The 17,030-nt window shown below is 37.0% G+C and overlaps 4 protein-coding genes across 4 annotated transcripts; 1 reads left to right on the top strand and 3 right to left on the bottom strand.

Moving 5' to 3' along the window:
* Positions 1–77: 77 nt before the first annotated feature.
* Positions 78–1,702, bottom strand: dbp3 (RNA-dependent ATPase DBP3; the record flags this gene model as incomplete). The annotated part of the gene is made up of 3 exons (XM_032070280.1): positions 78–234; positions 313–384; positions 435–1,702. 3 exons carry the CDS (start codon positions 1,700–1,702, stop codon positions 78–80), a joined length of 1,497 nt encoding a protein of 498 aa, XP_031928326.1.
* Positions 1,703–2,718: 1,016 nt separating this feature from the next.
* Positions 2,719–4,323, bottom strand: BDV27DRAFT_127129 (NAD(P)H-quinone oxidoreductase). The gene is made up of 4 exons (XM_032066694.1): positions 4,006–4,323; positions 3,688–3,954; positions 3,532–3,623; positions 2,719–3,470 (listed from the first exon to the last, which is right to left on the bottom strand). The coding sequence occupies exons 1-4, from the start codon at positions 4,031–4,033 to the stop codon at positions 2,844–2,846; spliced, it is 1,014 nt and encodes a 337-aa protein (XP_031928325.1). The 5' UTR covers positions 4,034–4,323; the 3' UTR covers positions 2,719–2,843.
* A 188-nt stretch (positions 4,324–4,511) lies between these two features.
* Positions 4,512–7,166, bottom strand: BDV27DRAFT_127126 (replication factor A subunit protein RFA1). The gene is made up of 6 exons (XM_032066693.1): positions 6,968–7,166; positions 6,761–6,912; positions 6,594–6,684; positions 6,004–6,544; positions 5,056–5,951; positions 4,512–4,993 (listed from the first exon to the last, which is right to left on the bottom strand). The coding sequence occupies exons 1-6, from the start codon at positions 7,009–7,011 to the stop codon at positions 4,897–4,899; spliced, it is 1,821 nt and encodes a 606-aa protein (XP_031928324.1). The 5' UTR covers positions 7,012–7,166; the 3' UTR covers positions 4,512–4,896.
* Positions 7,167–7,358: 192 nt separating this feature from the next.
* BDV27DRAFT_127124 (ubiquitin-specific protease UBP14) lies at positions 7,359–10,625 on the top strand. Its single transcript, XM_032066692.1, has 8 exons — positions 7,359–7,460; positions 7,549–7,585; positions 7,648–7,805; positions 7,871–7,938; positions 7,991–8,131; positions 8,192–8,465; positions 8,518–10,213; positions 10,266–10,625. The coding sequence occupies exons 3-8, from the start codon at positions 7,775–7,777 to the stop codon at positions 10,408–10,410; spliced, it is 2,355 nt and encodes a 784-aa protein (XP_031928323.1). The 5' UTR covers positions 7,359–7,460; positions 7,549–7,585; positions 7,648–7,774; the 3' UTR covers positions 10,411–10,625.
* Positions 10,626–17,030: the final 6,405 nt, after the last annotated feature.

Below are 17,030 nucleotides of genomic sequence, written 5' to 3'. Positions count from 1 at the left end.
TTACAACACGATACACATATATTCGCCGGATAATCAAGTCTAGAAGTACGAGAGTAAAGACAGAATGATGTGAAGAACTAATCGTCGAACACAATTTTTGTGGCTGTCTTGTCAGTGTCGACATTCTTGAAGAATGCACCATATGCATCATGTTGCTTCTTCTTGACAGTTGTTCCAAACTTAAGGAGGTCTTCTGGTATATCCTGTTTTGCTGCTCTGAGGACGTTGATCAATCTGTGACTCATTAATGAAAGGTTCTCGCCCAAATAATTCTACTGGTGGAGGGAGAGTTAGGGATGAGGGCACACTTACGCGCCAGACTGAGCTTTATCTGTCTCGGTAAATAGGGTCACAGCATGTCCGTCAGCTCCAGCACGACCAGTCCTGGACGAAAGATGTCAGATACTTCCACAGATTCAAAGCGTGTTACTTACCGCCCAATTCGATGTACATAATCTTCAACCGTAAGCGGGAATGTGACATTAATGACCTGTTTGACCGAAGGTATGTCAAGTCCACGAGCTGCAACATCAGTAGCAACGAGAACAGTAGCAGCTCCTGTTTTGAAGGCATCTAGGCTTCGAAACCTCTCCTGCTGACTCAAGTCCCCATGTATTCCTGCTACTTTAAATCCCTTTGTACGAAGAAGTCTCTCAATCCGCACGGCTTCCTTCTTATACAAGCAAAAGGCTAGCACTTTTGCTGGCTCAGGAACCCCTCGCTGGGACCTATTCAATAATTGGATAAGTCGAGTCTCTTTTTCATGCGGCTTGACAACCTCCACATCTTGCTTGATCCTGGTGTTCGCCCGTGGGTCCGCAGATGGATCACCTCCGATGGTGACAGTCACAGGAGAGGTCATGAAAGTTGACGCGAGGTCCCTGACATTTGGAGGCCAGGTTGCAGTGAACATGACGGTCTGGCGCTTAGATACCGGCATTGGACGAATGATGTCCTTGATATCTTGTTCAAATCCCTTGTCCAGCATACGATCCGCCTCGTCTAGAACCAGGTACTTCACTTTTCCTAGGTCTACCGAACCATCATTTTGAAGATCCTTCAACCTTCCAGGGGTCGCAACAACAACCTCTGCAGTTTTAAGAGCCTCCCGTTGTTCCTCCTTTCTCACGCCGCCGAATACACAAGCCACTCTGACGCCCACGGACCCTGAGAACTTTAACAATTGGTCGTATATTTGCATCGCTAGTTCCCTCGTTGGAGATATTATTACTGCCAAAGGGCGATAAGGTTTCTGTTTGGTCGTCACTGAGTCCTGTATTTTCTTTAGACACGGCAACCCAAATGCAAGTGTCTTTCCACTTCCAGTTTCTGCGATGCCAATGACATCACGACCAGCGAATAACAACGGCCAGGTAGCAGACTGAATCGAAGTTGGTGATTTGAATGAGCTCAATGGCGCATATAGGTCATCTTTGCAAGGAGGAAGGTGAGAAAATGAAATGATTGGACGCATTACGTTCTCAGATGATGTATCTGTTATCTTAATAGAGTTTTCCGTAAGGAATTTCTCGATTTCGGACTGAGAGACATCATCCAATGCAGGAGACTGGACGTAAGAGGGCCTCTGTTCAGCATTTGATTTAGACTTCGCAGATTTTTCCTTCTTCTGCTTTTCACTCTTCGCCTTTTTCTTGGGTCTTTGCTCATCGCCTCCTTCATTGTGAAGATCACGTTTAGTCATTGTAATCCTCTTTTCACTTTGAATAGAGGCGAAAAGAGTGATCGAAGAGGAAGAAGAGGAAGAATAAGGCAATTGGTCTAAAAAAAAATTGAGTATGTGACCACTTTGTCTCTATATATCAATGGGATAGTTTTTCTCTGTCCATCTCTTTTTTTTTTATCTTCCATGATTTTGCCATGTGTCACCGCCAAAAAGTAAAACTTTGTTAGATTGCAACTGTACAGAAAAAGCTCTATTACGCAGACCCGTGCAATATCAGTTAGCGACTACCAAGTGTTCAGGTAGTCCAAGCATCCAAGCATTCAAGCATTTCAAGTAGACTCAATCAATCTAATTAATCCGAATAACCTATAACTATCTCCATAAAGTCTCTTCAATTACTAGGAAAGACTGTTAATACTCAACTCCGCAGTATATAACTAGAGACCAAGCGTTAGGCTGCACTATGCATGCGGAACAGCGGGTGATTTATCATCACGTGAGAGCCGGCTGTGGTACAATATCAACCGCAGCCCGTCACGATGTGAACCAATGATCAATTTATATGTACGGTAGTACTTAGAGACCGCAGCCGCCTAACCTAGTTCGCCTGTGTAAGCGTAGCATGTTATACCTACTATTTGCGATACTACGGTCCGTACGGAGTTTATAACACAAGAATACCCAGAAAAGTTAATCAATTCTAAAGTCTACTCCAGAGTAAGCTGAGCGAGAAAAGCAAGTGTTTACAGTCTGTTTTTATATAAATAAAATAAGACCTAATTCTTTGACTACCTCATGATGATAACGTTTTCTGGTGAATGAGGGGATAACATAGCAGAAAGTCGAGCATGACAAGGAAGATATTAGACATAAAGTGGGTTTTACGCCCATTTAGCCTTTCAAGTATCTGTCCATTACTACTGTACAGGGTACGCAATAAGTACTAAGCCATAGGGGAGATCTCACGTACTAACGTATATAAAGGTACATACGTGCCTGAGGTGCTAGGCAAGTATGGTTTACTTCCTATATAATGATAGTAGAACAAAGGTGATTTTGATTTATTACCATAAACCCACAAGCAAAGATGAACACAGGCCAGCCGTGGAAATTGAGGGTAGCATATCGATATTGTTAGAACATAATGTTGACTCAAGCCTTAGTCAATTGTACAGATCACTTTGCCCTTGGTACGGTTGCTCTCTAGCAATTTATGGGCATCTGCAATATCCTGAAAGGGTAAAACCTTCTCGATGAAGACTGTAAAAGTACCATCCCGGAACTTTGGCAGTGCATGCTCGACCAGTAAATCACGCAATTTCTTCTGGTATTCCTCATCCCGGCTTCGGAGAGTACTACCTTCCAACCTTACCCTCTTTCTCAGGAGGCTGCCGATATCAACACCTGCAGGGAGGATTGAACCACTCATTTGTCCCAACTGAACTATACGCGCATCGCGAGCGGCAACATTCAAGTTACCTTGAAAATGTGTTGCGCCCACGAAATCGATGATCACGTCAACACCCCGATCATCTGTTGCCTTTAATAGTTCAGATGCCCAATCCTGGGTTCTATAGTTGTATCCCGCAGTGACACCCAGCTTATCAAGACAAAAGTCGATCTTCTCCTGGGAACCTACAGTCACGAACACGGCAGATGCGCCGTCACTTTTAGCGAGCTGAATGCCAGCTATGGAGACAGATGAAGCGCCTGCATGCCAGAGAACCGAATCCCCTGGTTTATATCCACCTATCAAGTATAGGGCTTGAGTAGCTGTTATCCAAGTCTATGGCCAGCAAGCTCTCATCAGTGACCATTCATGGCTATCATATTTCGGACAACCTTACTTCAGGAATTCCAGCTGCCTCCTCCCACGATAACTCCATGGGCTTGTGTATTAACATATGCGTTGAAACAGCAATGTATTCCGCATAGGCACCTGCGACTCCTTAGCCAGTGATATACAGCAGTAAAAGGTCCTTACTTAACATATTGCAACGTACCACCGTAAGCTAGCCCAAACACTTCATCTCCAAGCTTGAAGCCAACCTCGGGGTTTCGGCCGAGCTTCTCAATCGTCCCGGAGAACTCAACACCCATGGTACTAGGCGCTTGGGGTGGCAAAGGGTATTTACCCTCACGCTGCAATATATCCATCCTGTTCAGCCCGAAAGCCTTGATTCTGACTAATGCTTGGGCCTCCCCAGGTTCAGGAACCGGTATGACATTGATAAATAAGGCATCGGCACTCCCTTTCCCGCCTTTCACATCTTGAAAAGTGTTAACATGGCAGATTCTAGTACAGAGATGAAACTACCAACCGATTGCTCTCATCATTTCGCCCGCCATGGTTTGCGCTAAATATTTTCGCGGCGTTTCGTCTGACCAGCTCGTGTCTTTTAAAGAGGACAGCTGGGTCTAGTACAAAGTAAAGTAGTCTTTCTATTAGTTAGCTATTGGTGCCCTTTAATTTGTCATCTGAACTTAATGATTAGTAAGTTTGTCCGGGTATGTTTACAGCATCCGAGTGTCCATCAAGAAGTTCAACGCCGAATTCTCTGCAATAACCTAATAGAATACAATACACAGTGGCAATTTTCTAGATATCTGTGGTATATTGATGACAGCTGCGAGGTCATTGTAACTGGATTTGATCACGCCAACCGACCATTTCGAAGTTGCAGAATTACAGGTCAAATCCATAGGGACTAACAGCGGAGATCATGTAGACATTCCACGGTAGTTGACTTTCGAATTCTAATGCACAAGCAGGCTACCCGACCTAGTTTACATACAATTGCATATATGAAGCGATCTTTCACTAAATCAAATGCTCTGCTCTTATAAATTGTCCAAGTCCTGCGTCATCTAGCCACGGTATTAAAGCTACGAGAATAATCCAAACTATTTCATCCGAAACATCTGGCCGCAAAGAAATTGCGGGCCCACAAAGTCATGTGGATAGAAGGGATGTAGTTGTCACATAGTCTGGTAAACCGCAGATGAATCAAAGTGACATACTAATGTTAACATTATGCAAAGTAAAAAACATGATGTGTTGCGTATTAAGCTCCGTCGTATGCACATGGGATTCTGATCACGCCTCCTGGAAGTCAGAGGTATTCTTTCCCAGGCACAGTCCAGTTGCGTGTGATCAACGATAAATATGCAAGGGCCACGACCACCAGCCAAAGTACCGAGTCAGTCATGTATCACGACGCAATACTATATGAATCGATCGTGTTTGCAAGGCGCAGTGCCTCTTCTGAATAATTAACCGGTTTCGCTGTTACTATCTGATAGCGAATGCTAAAAGTTTCAATGAATTAGTGTTCTGTGTCAAGCCTCTCTTCAGTAATCTATGGCCTTACCGTTGTTGATCGCCAAAATTGTCAAGCTTGGCCCGACATCTGAATTTCCAGGTTCGGCAATTCGCATCCTGGAAAATATCTCCAGCAGCTTTTTCATCGTTCTGGCGTATCTCCATGAGCTGGTCTGCGGAAAGGCCCATCATGCACCTGCCTACTTCATCGAAACAGCTGAGGTAAAGTTGACCAGTATGATCGCTAACACTGATGAGCATTATATAGCGATACTCTGGTCGTGGATGAGTTTTATCGCAACGTTCACACCGCCATTGGCCAGGATCAAGCTCTGTTACTTTTTTATTGCAACCCTCAGAAAGACAGGCAGGATAGCACATGGTATCTTGCTTTATGTAGATGACAGTCGCCTTCAGTGAGAAATAGGCCACCTCATCTGACATTCCTAATTGCTCGTCTTTGATTTGTGCGACAGTTTTGAACTGTTCGAGTTTTGCAGTAGATGCGGCTACACCAGGCATTGAAGCATGTGAGGCAAATACTCCATCCCGGCCTTGAGCGTCGTACCAACCCTTCAATTTATGGGCTTCCTCAATATCAGGATCAACCGTCATTGAACCTGAACTCAGCAAGCTTAAACTTCTACCTCCAAAGTCAGACACTTTCACACCCTTGAACGCTATCACAGACTCGGGAGTCACGTTGAAATTCAGCGCAGACGATCCCCAGACAGTCAGGCGAACAGAGAATCCCGTGCTGTCCACCAATGTAAGCTCACGTTTGTTATAAGGCTTGTTGGTGGTCTTGGACATAATTTGAGAAACCTCAGCAACCTCTTTCAGTACTCCAATTACATCGATGGTGGTATCCTTCTCGACAGACTGCAGGTCACCGATGGTTGTAAAGCTGAATCTAATTTGTGGAACGTCGGCTTGATCCTCTGCCTAAAGCGAAATAAGACCAGGGAATGTCGGGCGAAGAGGGCATTGTACTGACCTTTTCAACAACCGTGTCCCTGTCAAATGTGAGTTCATAGTCATTGTTCAGATTGGTAAATTGTTTCTTGGCAATCTTAACGCTGCATGGGCTAGAGATGTAATAAACGCTGCCCTCCTGGAAAACGTCGTAGAGCATATCACATTGATCATTGAACCCAGTCGCACGGATCTCGCCGCTGTCGTCCAGTAAATTGACGCTGAAGAGCTTACCATCTCCATTCCTGTTATGCCAGGTCCTAATATTTGACTTGCTCGTGCACCGTGCCTTGATAGTCCATTTGTGAGAATAAGGAGAGATAGCTTCGATGGGGTAAATGGTTGTATGTGCTGAAGCCGCTGCGGGCCGTGGCTGCGCTGATTTGCTGGGCGCTTGTGGTTGTCCACCTTGGATTTTGGAGCCATAGAATCCGTTGCTCGATATCGTAGTAGGCTGGGGCTTCTCATCCTCTTCCGTCTTACTCTCTAAAGGCTTGGGCTCACCAATTTTCTCAGCCTCGCCCATGTCCTGCAAAACCTCCAAATCCAAAATTATAAGAATCCTATCCATGTTAGTCAAAACATGTAGAAGGGGTTAACTTGTGGTCTCACTTTTTCCCTTTCACCGAATTCGCCTGGAAAGACTTGAGCCTAACGAAACACCCTTTCCGGAGTTGCCCACTTGTAACGAATCGATTGGCTTCTGCTGAACAATATCATCATTAGCAGCATATTCCAGATGTGACAGGGAATAACACTCAAGTTTCAGTAGAACTTACGGGTCGCTAGCATTGTCTGGACATAATTGGATATATCACTGAAAACGGCTCTGTAGCGCTCTTGATTGTTCTGCTGAGGTGGCAATGGTTTGATCTGGACACACTGAACAACGGGCTCGCGTATCTGGGGCTTTGTTTCATCGAAGATTGCACTTTGAGCGAGTTAATCGATAAGACAAAGTAAGAAGTCACATAATATGGATATACCTTAAAGCACCAACGGAAATCTGGGATGCTGCGTCGGAGGCCATGACAGTAGTTACGTCGTCACAAAATTAGGCCTTATAATTAGACTTTTTAACCTGGAAAAGGAAAAGAACAAGACCACGGATAAGCAAGAGAAAAGCTTCAAGACCCGTTTTAACCTGAAGTAACTCCTAGGTGTGCAAAATACAGTGATGTGAGGATATGAATGATCATGTAGATCAGACGCGTGGAAAATACGCGGGTAAGGACGCGTTGAGTGATTAATTTAATGCCCCACTTTCGTGTGTGCTTCTTCCCCTCTTCTGCCTGAGGCAACAGAAAATTTCCCAAAATGAACAATGTACTAGTCCGGATTAACATGACAACACCGACATTTCATATGTCCTAGTGGCAAACTACAACCTCTTTTTGTCTCTTTTCTTTTCTTGTTATTGTTACCGTTGCTATCTACTAGTACCAATAAATATTAAGGCAGAACGTGGCGTTAAAAAAGGTTAGTGTACTATACATCGATTGTTCTTTGAGCAAATAGCAATCATAATTTGCTAGGTTTAAAACAGTAAGTTAACATTCTTACAAAGTACCCCGCGGCATTGCACCCAAGTTTCCACTTTAACGGTAAGCTTGTGCCCCACTCATTCCACGACATAGTAACCTTTCTAATAAGCAAACCCTACCAGGTCATAACTGCAAGTCGCGAGGATAGTTCCAATAAAGTCTAGCTTTCAATCAGAGTCTTGTCGCTTGAATCTAGCCACTGCTTTTATATAGGGAAAACACTATCTTCTCTTTTGCTATCCCCACAACATGGCTTCTTGCGTGCATGTTATTTCCCACGGTTAGTTAGCTACCAACCAACAATCCTCATAGTGATAGCCTTCGTTAATATCTCTCATGTTGCAGATCTAAAGCCCCCATCTCCCTCACAGGCTGTATATCGAGAAGATTGCACACAGTGTTTCGACTCCATCGTACGTTACCTATCCTTTTGGCTCCGGAGTCCTGTGTCTAACCAATAGCTAGGATGATGGTGCCGGTTTGAATGTTTGCCTTACTTGCTTTAATGGCGGCTGCGCTGGGGACAGAGATCATGCGTCTCTTCATTTCAAGCGTCATGGCCACCCCTTGGCATTGAACATCAAACGAACTCGAAAGAAGGTCCAGGTCAGTTGAAACGTTCGTCTATCTCATTTATTCTACAAAGCTCTTAACTGCCCATTCTAGCGTGATGAGCCCCCACAGAAAATCTCAAAACTTGCAATAGCTGCCGAGACAGATGAAGACCGCTATGACACAACCACGCGCGTTATCTGTTATTCATGCGGTAAAGACGAAATTGATGAAACGAGTGGTGGACTAGCGATTGCCATTGATGGTGTCCTGAATGCGATGTCATTCTCAAAGCGAGAGGAGGTAAAGGCCTGGGAGCAGGAGTTCATTCCTTGTGAACACACCCTCTGCCTGAATCAGCATGATTCCAGACATATCGGGTCGAAAGGTATTTCCCAGAGACCCAGTTTATTCGATGCTATTCTTACCTGGGTGTCCAGACCTGAGCCAATGTTCCATGTGTGATATGAAGGAGAATCTTTGGCTTTGCTTGGAATGTGGCAATCTTGGCTGTGGGCGTAGCCAATTTGGTGGTATAGGTGGAAACTCCCACGCCCTTGCACACGCTGACCTAACATGCCATGCGATCGCCGTCAAACTCGGTTCGATAACAGCAGATGGCTCTGCTGACATCTATTGCTACAAGTGCAACGAGGAGAGGACTGACCCCGACCTAGCCGTTCACCTTGCTCATTGGGGAATTAACCTAGCGGGGCGTGAGAAAACAGAAAAAAGCCTGATGGAGATGCAGGTTGAACACAACCTAAAATGGGACTTTTCAATGACATCTGAAGACGGTCATGAACTTAGCCCAATATTCGGGCCAGGGTTTACTGGTTTAGCCAATCTAGGGAATAGCTGCTACCTATCAAGCGTCATTCAATGCCTATTCGACTTGCCAGAATTTCAACAAAGATACCGCCATGAGAACGAGGAGCCGCCGCTCACAGACTCCCCTGCGGAGGACCTTGAAACGCAACTGCGCAAACTCGCAGATGGTATCCTGTCGGGCCGTTACTCGCGAGCTGATATGGATGTCATTGTCGCGCCCGACTCTCCAGAAGTCCCTCGCCAGAAAGGCCTAGTGCCTGCGATGTTTAAGCATCTTGTCGGTCGTGGCCACGAGGAATTCTCGACAATGAAACAGCAGGATGCATTCGAATTCTTACTACACCTCTTCAAACTCATTAACTTGTCTAGGCATCCAGATGGCCTAAGCAGTCCAACTCACTCCTTCATGTTCTCTATGGAACAACGTCTTCAATGCGTGTGTTGCAAGAAGGTTCGCTATAAGGTAGATGAGCAGGACAACGTTTCCATCCCGGTCCCTGCTCGACGATTAGCTCTTCCAAACGACACAACTCCTACTGGTCAATTTGCACCGGTGACCCTCTTTGACTGCCTGGACGCCTCCACGTCTGAGGAGATGGTTGACCTTATCTGCCCTTCCTGTGGCAGCAAGGATGGATTTACCAAGCGCTCTTCGTTCAGGACACTACCGCAGCAACTTGTCATCAATGCTCGGCGGTTTGAATTGATCAACTGGGTACCTACCAAACTAGACATTCCGGTGGATGTGAGCGAGGAGCCTTTGGATTTAAGCCCATATCTTTCCTCTGGCCAAAAAGAGGGCGAAGAACTCCTACCAGATATCGATACTTCCAAAAGGGACTTTGTGCCTAACCAATATGCTTTGGACCAACTTCTCAGTATGGGGTTCCCGAGGGCTAGGAGTGAGAAGGCACTCTATACGACTGGTAACTCGGATTCCGAGGCTGCAATGAACTGGCTATTTGCTCATCTGGAAGATCCTGATATTGATGAACCCTTGACTAGCAGCGAGATCATGGGAGGAGGAACCAACGCATCACATGATCCAGCAAAAGTAGCACAATTGGTCGAAATGGGCATTGACGAGTCCCGTGCCAAACGAGCATTGGGTGCCACGGGTGAGGATGTCAATAGAGCTATCGATTGGGTGTTTAGCCACCCGGAAGAAGCAGGTGCTGAAGACAGTGGTCATGAACCAAACACCCGTTCCGATAGTTGCCCTAGAAACCTCGGTTCTGGCGATGTACCAGCTAGGTATGAGCTTCGCTCTATTGTCTGCCATAAGGGCTCTTCAGTCCACGCTGGGTACGTGCACCTATCTCAAGTGGGGGTTTTTGCGTTTACTAACCATTGATAGACATTATGTTGCCTTTGTCCGGAAGACTCTGCCGGGTCAGAGTGAACTCTCTTGGGTGATGTTCAATGATGAGAAGGTTGTGAAGGCTGCGGACATACAGGAGATGAAGAAATACGCATATTTGTACTTCTTTTCGCGGGTCTAGGTGTCATTTTCTGCCCGAGTCCGCGCGACTTGCACAGGGCAGCTCCTACTAGGGATTGGTAACTTGTTAAGTAACTCCTATTAGTATCTACTAATACAGGGACTCAGGGAGTTGTGTTTCTTACTATGGTATAGCCTATAGATTACTACTAGCAGCGATTGTTATGTATAATTTATCAAGAGACAGTTTTTTGGGAGGCTATACTAATAGTGTGATAACTATATACATTGGTATGGTTAATTGGTTATAACTACGGTTATTAGCTACATAAGTTATTATTTTGATTATAGGGTTGTGTTACGTGTAACTTGTTAAAACTAGTGTTGATCGGGTGCCCCGAAAAACCCGCCCTGAACCCGGACAACCCACCCGACCCACTAAATATCACGTGACCTTCAAATCTAGATTTTTCGGGATTTTTCCTAGATTTCTATATAGATCTAGATTCTATATATATAGGATGGGTAGAGATATAGAGCTTTAGAAGTTGGTTTAAAGTTCTAGTCTAAACCTACTTAGGTAAGGTGTCTGGTGACTAAGCTATACATCCCCTATCTAGGAATAGTGGCGGGTTTTCCGGGTCGGGGTTCACCTAAATCGGCGCAGGGTCAGGGCGGGGGCGGGTCTGCCTCCCAAAAACCCGACCCGATATAAAACTCTAGATTTAAATAAATTAATCCAATCTATATAAATTCTATGTCTCTAGATTAGATGAATACTCTAGAAACTATAATTTAAAGTAGATTCTGTCTTCTATCCCCGCTCCTGACCCGGAGCCGGGTTGGGACTAGACCTCGCCATGACCCACGGGTGACCCTTGCTACCCGACCCTCGACTCTTATTTTTAAGGATTAAGAATCCTGGTTTTCCATCTGTAGATTTGGTCTATTATATATTCTAACTTTTAGAGAATTATCTGTAGATTATCTATAGATTATTAAATCAAATAAATATAGAATACTTATAGTTTATTAGAGTGGCGAATGGCTAGGTTAGGTTAGGTTAATAGGGTCAGCTATATCTAACCGCTAGGTTATGGCTAGGTTGATTGAATTTTTATACCTAACCACAGTTAAGCTGAAAATTGGATAGTTAACCTAGGTTAACTGTTCTTAGTGCCAAACCCGCTGTACTTTACTAAATATAGTAGACAGTGACTATAATTAATTATAATTAATCTAGTCTTAACCTAACTATCTTTACTGACTGTGAGAATACTCTATTAAAATCTTTTAATATTTAGTATAGATAAAAAGAATATTTTCTTTTTATCTAATATTTTATTAGAACTATATATTTTTATTATTAAGATAATTTTTTTATTAATTTTATTTTTAATTATTAATATAGATAGAATATATTTCTAAAATATATATAAATATAATTAATATTCTTTAATATATTAATTATAGAATTATAAACTACTATAATCTCTTATAATTTTTTATAATCTCTGATATAGAAGTCTAATATTAATATATATATACTATATTAATTTTCAAAAGTATTAGATACTATATATTATTATAGTAATTTATTTATGTCAGCTGCCCTAATCCTAAAGCGGAATAGTCTTAGGGCTGGCTTTTAGAAGATATAAAAATAGAATAATAATATAGATTAAATAATTAGATAAGATAGAATAGACTTGAAGAGATCAAAAGAATAAATAGAAAATCTGACTATCTAATAATCAGATAGTTGGTTGATAATCTGCGTAAATTATAAGGATTATTTAGTAGATACTTTTAGGTCTTATTTATAGATATTTTAGACCTTATTTTTAGTTAGTGAATAATTTCAAATTAACATAGAATTAGTAATTTATTTATTTTTATACTGATCCTGACTAATTCTAACTAATTCTATAATTATTATAAATTATTAGAAATTATTTAAAGTTATAGATTATAAATCCTTTTTAGACTATAGTTAAAATAGGGTTTCAGCCTAGTCCAAAATAGGTAATATTATAGAAGAATTCTAGATTATTTCCTAAATAGGAAATTTCACTCTGACAATATATAAATATTATAAAATTTTAAATTATTCTAGAGTTAAGAAAGTTCTAACAGTAATAATAAATATTATAAATAGAATTAAAAAGTTACTTTATATTTACTCTAGTTATAGATATTAAGAGAATATTATATATTAAATATATAAATAATAGAAATTAATGTTAATAGTCTTTTCAAAAAATATAGAATAGAGCTTAAATAGTATCTCTGTGTCATATGAAAGCGAGTTGATTTCCCTGAGTGCCATGAGGGCACGGATATGCCGCGTAAGCGGCCACATGTGGCAGAATACACGGTGGGAGTATACAATACAAGACTCCGGAGTATATAATATTAGCCTGTCTTTTAGTATGACCAGTTTTCTTACAGTTATTAAAAATAACTCTAAAAAAATATAAAAGTTATAAGTTAATTATAAAAATATCTATAAAGCTATAAAATCTATATATCTATATTAAATATATTTTCTCTTTATAACAATTTTCTTCTTTATATTATTAATAATAGCGTCTGAATTATCTAAACTATTACTATACTGGGATTTCTTCTACTGACTATTATTATATAATATTGGGCTAGTCCTTCTACTAATTATTAGAAGTAGTATCTGAATTATTATTACTGTTAATAATATTTTTATCAGATAGTATAAGTATACTGATATAACTAGAGAGCTTATCAGTCTCAGAAATATCTATATAATTAGAGATATTCGATATTATTAAATAATAGCTCTCGCGGTTAACTGACTTTATAAAAATACTGTTTTGTAGTAATAAATATTCTCTATTTTTAATTATATTATTATTTTTCTAAGACTTATATACTTTACTATATTCAGTATTAATACTCTTAATTATTAGCTATACTAAATAAGTACCGACTAATCTAGCTATAGATATAAACTGAGTCTTAATACCGGTATCTGTGTCTTCAGTAGACAGTATCTATAGATATACTTTCTTTCTACTCTAAGTTACAATACTTTCTTAGAAATATCGTCTTGTGTTGTTACTGATAAGTCTTACAGATTTTATTAGACTGGTATTAACTTTAATTAGGTCTTTGATTAGCTTTGTTAACAGAAGTCTAGATAGATCAAAAAATAAATAATAGATATAAAGATAATATAATAACTTTAGAAAATAAAGTACTTAACTACTATTTGGAATATTATTAAATTTATTCTAAAAGTCTTTATTATAAATTAATATTAGTAGTTTTTTTCTATTATAGAAACTCTTTGTAGAAAATATATTTAAATTATTATTATATATCTGTACTCTTTATATAGCAGTAATAATAATATTATTAATACTATTAACCTTATTCTCTCTCTTTTCACAATCCTTTTTGAGATATTGGTATATCTTTTCAGTTATATAGGTTACTGTTACTAGAACTTGAAATTTCTTTTTTTATGGTTTTATTCTCTTTTATAAAATAGCTTTATTGACTGTATCATAAACTTATTTTAATATAACTGTAGATTAATCTAGTTTTAATTTATTTTTACTGTCCTGGGATCTTTCTCAATCTCTTCTTAGAGATAGTTATATAACGTTTTCCACGGCCGAGTGACGCGCACAGCCGAGTGACGCGTTTTGGCTGCCACACCAAAATTTTCTATTCCTATACCCATTTTAACCTATCTTTATACTATTATATTATTAAAAAAATATCCTTTTCTCGTAAAAATTGAATATAGATAACTACTTTAGCTATTCAAAATAAATAAATTAAATTAAATTAAAAAGCTACTAATATATTTTAGATATCTAAAGCTACTTTTTATTAATAACTATAAAAAATAAAATTATATACAGAAATATATATAAATAGCTATAAATTATTATCTATTAAAGAAGAAGTCCTTATAAAAAGATTTCTAGATATAGATAAACAGAGCTTTCCAATTCAGTCGGAATTTCTGTATAGAATAGTATAGATTTTACTTTATAAATAAATACAAAATTCTACTATATATCTTAGAGTTAACTGAGTCTATTTTTTTATTAAATACTACCCAGAGCTATATATACAATATATAAAATAAATAATTTATTAGTATATAAAATAAGAAGATCCAAGAGTTATAAAACTATAATTTAAAACTGTACAAGTAGCTATTTAAGAATATAGTATATATAAAGATAATATCTAGAATTTTAATAAAATAGACTTTATAATAGAACTTTACTCTATTTTTAAAGTAATTACTGCTGTTAATTATAGTAAATAACTATACAGAATTATTTAAAATAACTATAAATAGATTATAATTATTAAACTAGTTAGTTCAAAAAATATTTATATACTATTAATTATTATACTTAAAATAAGTTATTAATAAACTGTTTAGTTTTAAGAATTAAAGCTTACTAAAGACTAATAGATTATAACTAATAAAAATAGCTAAATAATAGATAAAATAGATCTTTATTAATTAAGAGATATATTTAAATTCTATTCTAAGTACTATATAACTGGTATTAAATAACTACTTATTTTTAATAGTTATAATAGTTATTTAACTACTAATTTTAATAATTTCTATAATAGAATATAATTATCTATCTCTATATATCTATATATACTCTACAGCTACTTTAACTATTTAATATTAGTATTTTTAGCCTATTTAAATATATATATAGAAAGCTTCTTAAAAAATATATAGTTATCGGTAATAATTATATTAATAAAAAAGATTTTCTATCTCTATATCTAGATATATATACTAAAGTATTTACTTTAGTAAAGATCTATAGTAGTTTTATAGAAATAAAACTTAAGTTATTTAATTAAGAGTATATTCTTTTAAAGTTTATTTTTTAATTATATATACTAATACTATTATTAGCTAAAGACTTCATTTTTTCTACTTTTTAAATCTTTTAGAATATCTGTTAACTAGATTAAAAGATCTACAGTCTATAGAATAATTTTAATATAAAATAGAAGTTTTCTAGTAGTTTTATTACTTATATTTAATATCTTAAAAAGACTGTATAAATAGTAATAAATACTGATATTCTTTTATATTAAGAAATTAAAGTTTTATATACCAAGAATAAGTAAAAGTATAGGAAAAAGACTAAAAGATATACTATAATAGAGATTAATATTCTTTTATCAGTATAAGATAGTTAAAATTAAGTCCAGCAGTTTAATATATAGCTTTAGAAGTAGTCTAAGAAATATATACTAATATACTGTCGACAAGCTCCACAGTACTACAGTAATTATAGGATAGTTGGATATACTATAAAAAATTACCCTAGTAAATAGCTTTATATTCTACTACTAATTAAATTAGTTGAAATTTATTTTTATGATTAAAAAGCGTCATATAGTAGTGGGGTACGGCCAAAACGCGTCACTCGGCCGTGCGCGTCACTCGGCCGTGGAAAACGTTATAACTATCTATTTAAGATTAAATAGTAATATTTTTTTTAGCTATAGATTCTAATCTATTTATAATATATAGATATATATTATTTAAAAGTTTTGTTAATTTATAATCCTTAAATAATTTAAATAATAAGAATAGATTCTCTAAAATATTTTTTATTATACTTAAGTATATAGTATAGTCTGATTTTAAAGTTCCTAATTTTTATCTATCCTATAGCTTTAATTAGATAAGTACTCTTTTAATAATAGTAGATACTTAATATTTCTAGATAGATTTAGTAGATCCAATAATAATTATAATAGCTATAGAATATTAATATCTTTAGTACTACTATTAGTTATTACTAAATTCTAAGAAATTTCTATTTTAATTAATAAATCCTTTATCTCTAATAATCTAGAAAAGTCTCTCTAGACTTATAATCTATTAGTATCTAAATAGAAAGACTTTTTATATTTATTTTTAAATTTTTATTATTTATATAATTATTATTACTAATAGTAATATTACTAGAATATCTATAAATAGTTTCGATAACTATTTATTAATTATCTCTTTATTTTTTCTTCTATTTTTCTTTAATTAATATATCTATAGTTAGTTAATTCTATATTTTCTATCTATTTTTTTTATACTAAGATTTATTTTCCTTTACTTTATTACTGTCTTGAGTAAGATTTTATTAATTATTTAGTAATAACTATATTTTTAAGAAAATAGTAATTAATACTAAGAGTAAAAAATCTATACTGTCTATAATCTATATCAATATTAACTATTTTTTAGAGAAGTTTCTTATTTCTATTAAATTTTAATATAAGAATATTGTTAGTAGGGGCTTCTGTCTGGTGGCCTGGAGGCCCGGAAGTACAGATTCTTCCGGGCTGCTAAGCGGGCCCACAATATCTAGCTAGGACGATATTAGTTAATTATATTTAATTTAAAATAAAGAATTATTATTCTCTCTAAATATAGAAATAATTTTAAGCTATACTTATTTTCAGTATTTATTAATAGAACTCTATTATTATATTAGTTACTAATATTAATTTTACTAATTATCATTTATTTAGTGGAGAGTTATTTTTTAAATAACGTATTATTTAGTCTTATTTAAATTTTCTATATATATTAAAATTTCTTTAACTAATATTTTAATTAATATATTTAATTTTAATATA

The sequence above is a fragment of the Aspergillus caelatus genome, assembly GCF_009193585.1.
Source record: "Aspergillus caelatus strain CBS 763.97 unplaced genomic scaffold BDV27scaffold_72, whole genome shotgun sequence".
In the NCBI taxonomy this organism is placed as follows: Eukaryota; Fungi; Ascomycota; class Eurotiomycetes; order Eurotiales; family Aspergillaceae; genus Aspergillus; species Aspergillus caelatus.
Note: the sequence above shows the minus strand (reverse complement) of the source record. Positions and strands in the feature narration are given on the sequence as shown.

Bases quoted from the DNA above. Each gene is read 5' to 3' on its own strand.
- BDV27DRAFT_127129 (XM_032066694.1), bottom strand. From the start codon at position 4,033: ATGGCGGGCGAAATGATGAGAGCAATCG. The intron at 3,624-3,687 runs GTACGTTGCAAT...AAGGAGTCGCAG, and splicing joins GTTTGGGCTAGCTTACGGTG to GTGCCTATGCGGAATACATT. The intron at 3,471-3,531 runs GTAAGGTTGTCC...TGCTGGCCATAG, and splicing joins AGGCAGCTGGAATTCCTGAA to ACTTGGATAACAGCTACTCA.
- BDV27DRAFT_127126 (XM_032066693.1), bottom strand. From the start codon at position 7,011: ATGGCCTCCGACGCAGCATCCCAGATTTCCGTTGGTGCTTTAAG. The intron at 6,545-6,593 runs GTGAGACCACAA...TAACATGGATAG, and splicing joins AATTCGGTGAAAGGGAAAAA to GATTCTTATAATTTTGGATT. The intron at 5,952-6,003 runs GTCAGTACAATG...ATTTCGCTTTAG, and splicing joins GGGACACGGTTGTTGAAAAG to GCAGAGGATCAAGCCGACGT.
- BDV27DRAFT_127124 (XM_032066692.1), top strand. From the start codon at position 7,775: ATGGCTTCTTGCGTGCATGTTATTTCCCACG. The intron at 7,806-7,870 runs GTTAGTTAGCTA...CTCATGTTGCAG, and splicing joins CGTGCATGTTATTTCCCACG to ATCTAAAGCCCCCATCTCCC. The intron at 8,466-8,517 runs GTATTTCCCAGA...CTGGGTGTCCAG, and splicing joins CAGACATATCGGGTCGAAAG to ACCTGAGCCAATGTTCCATG.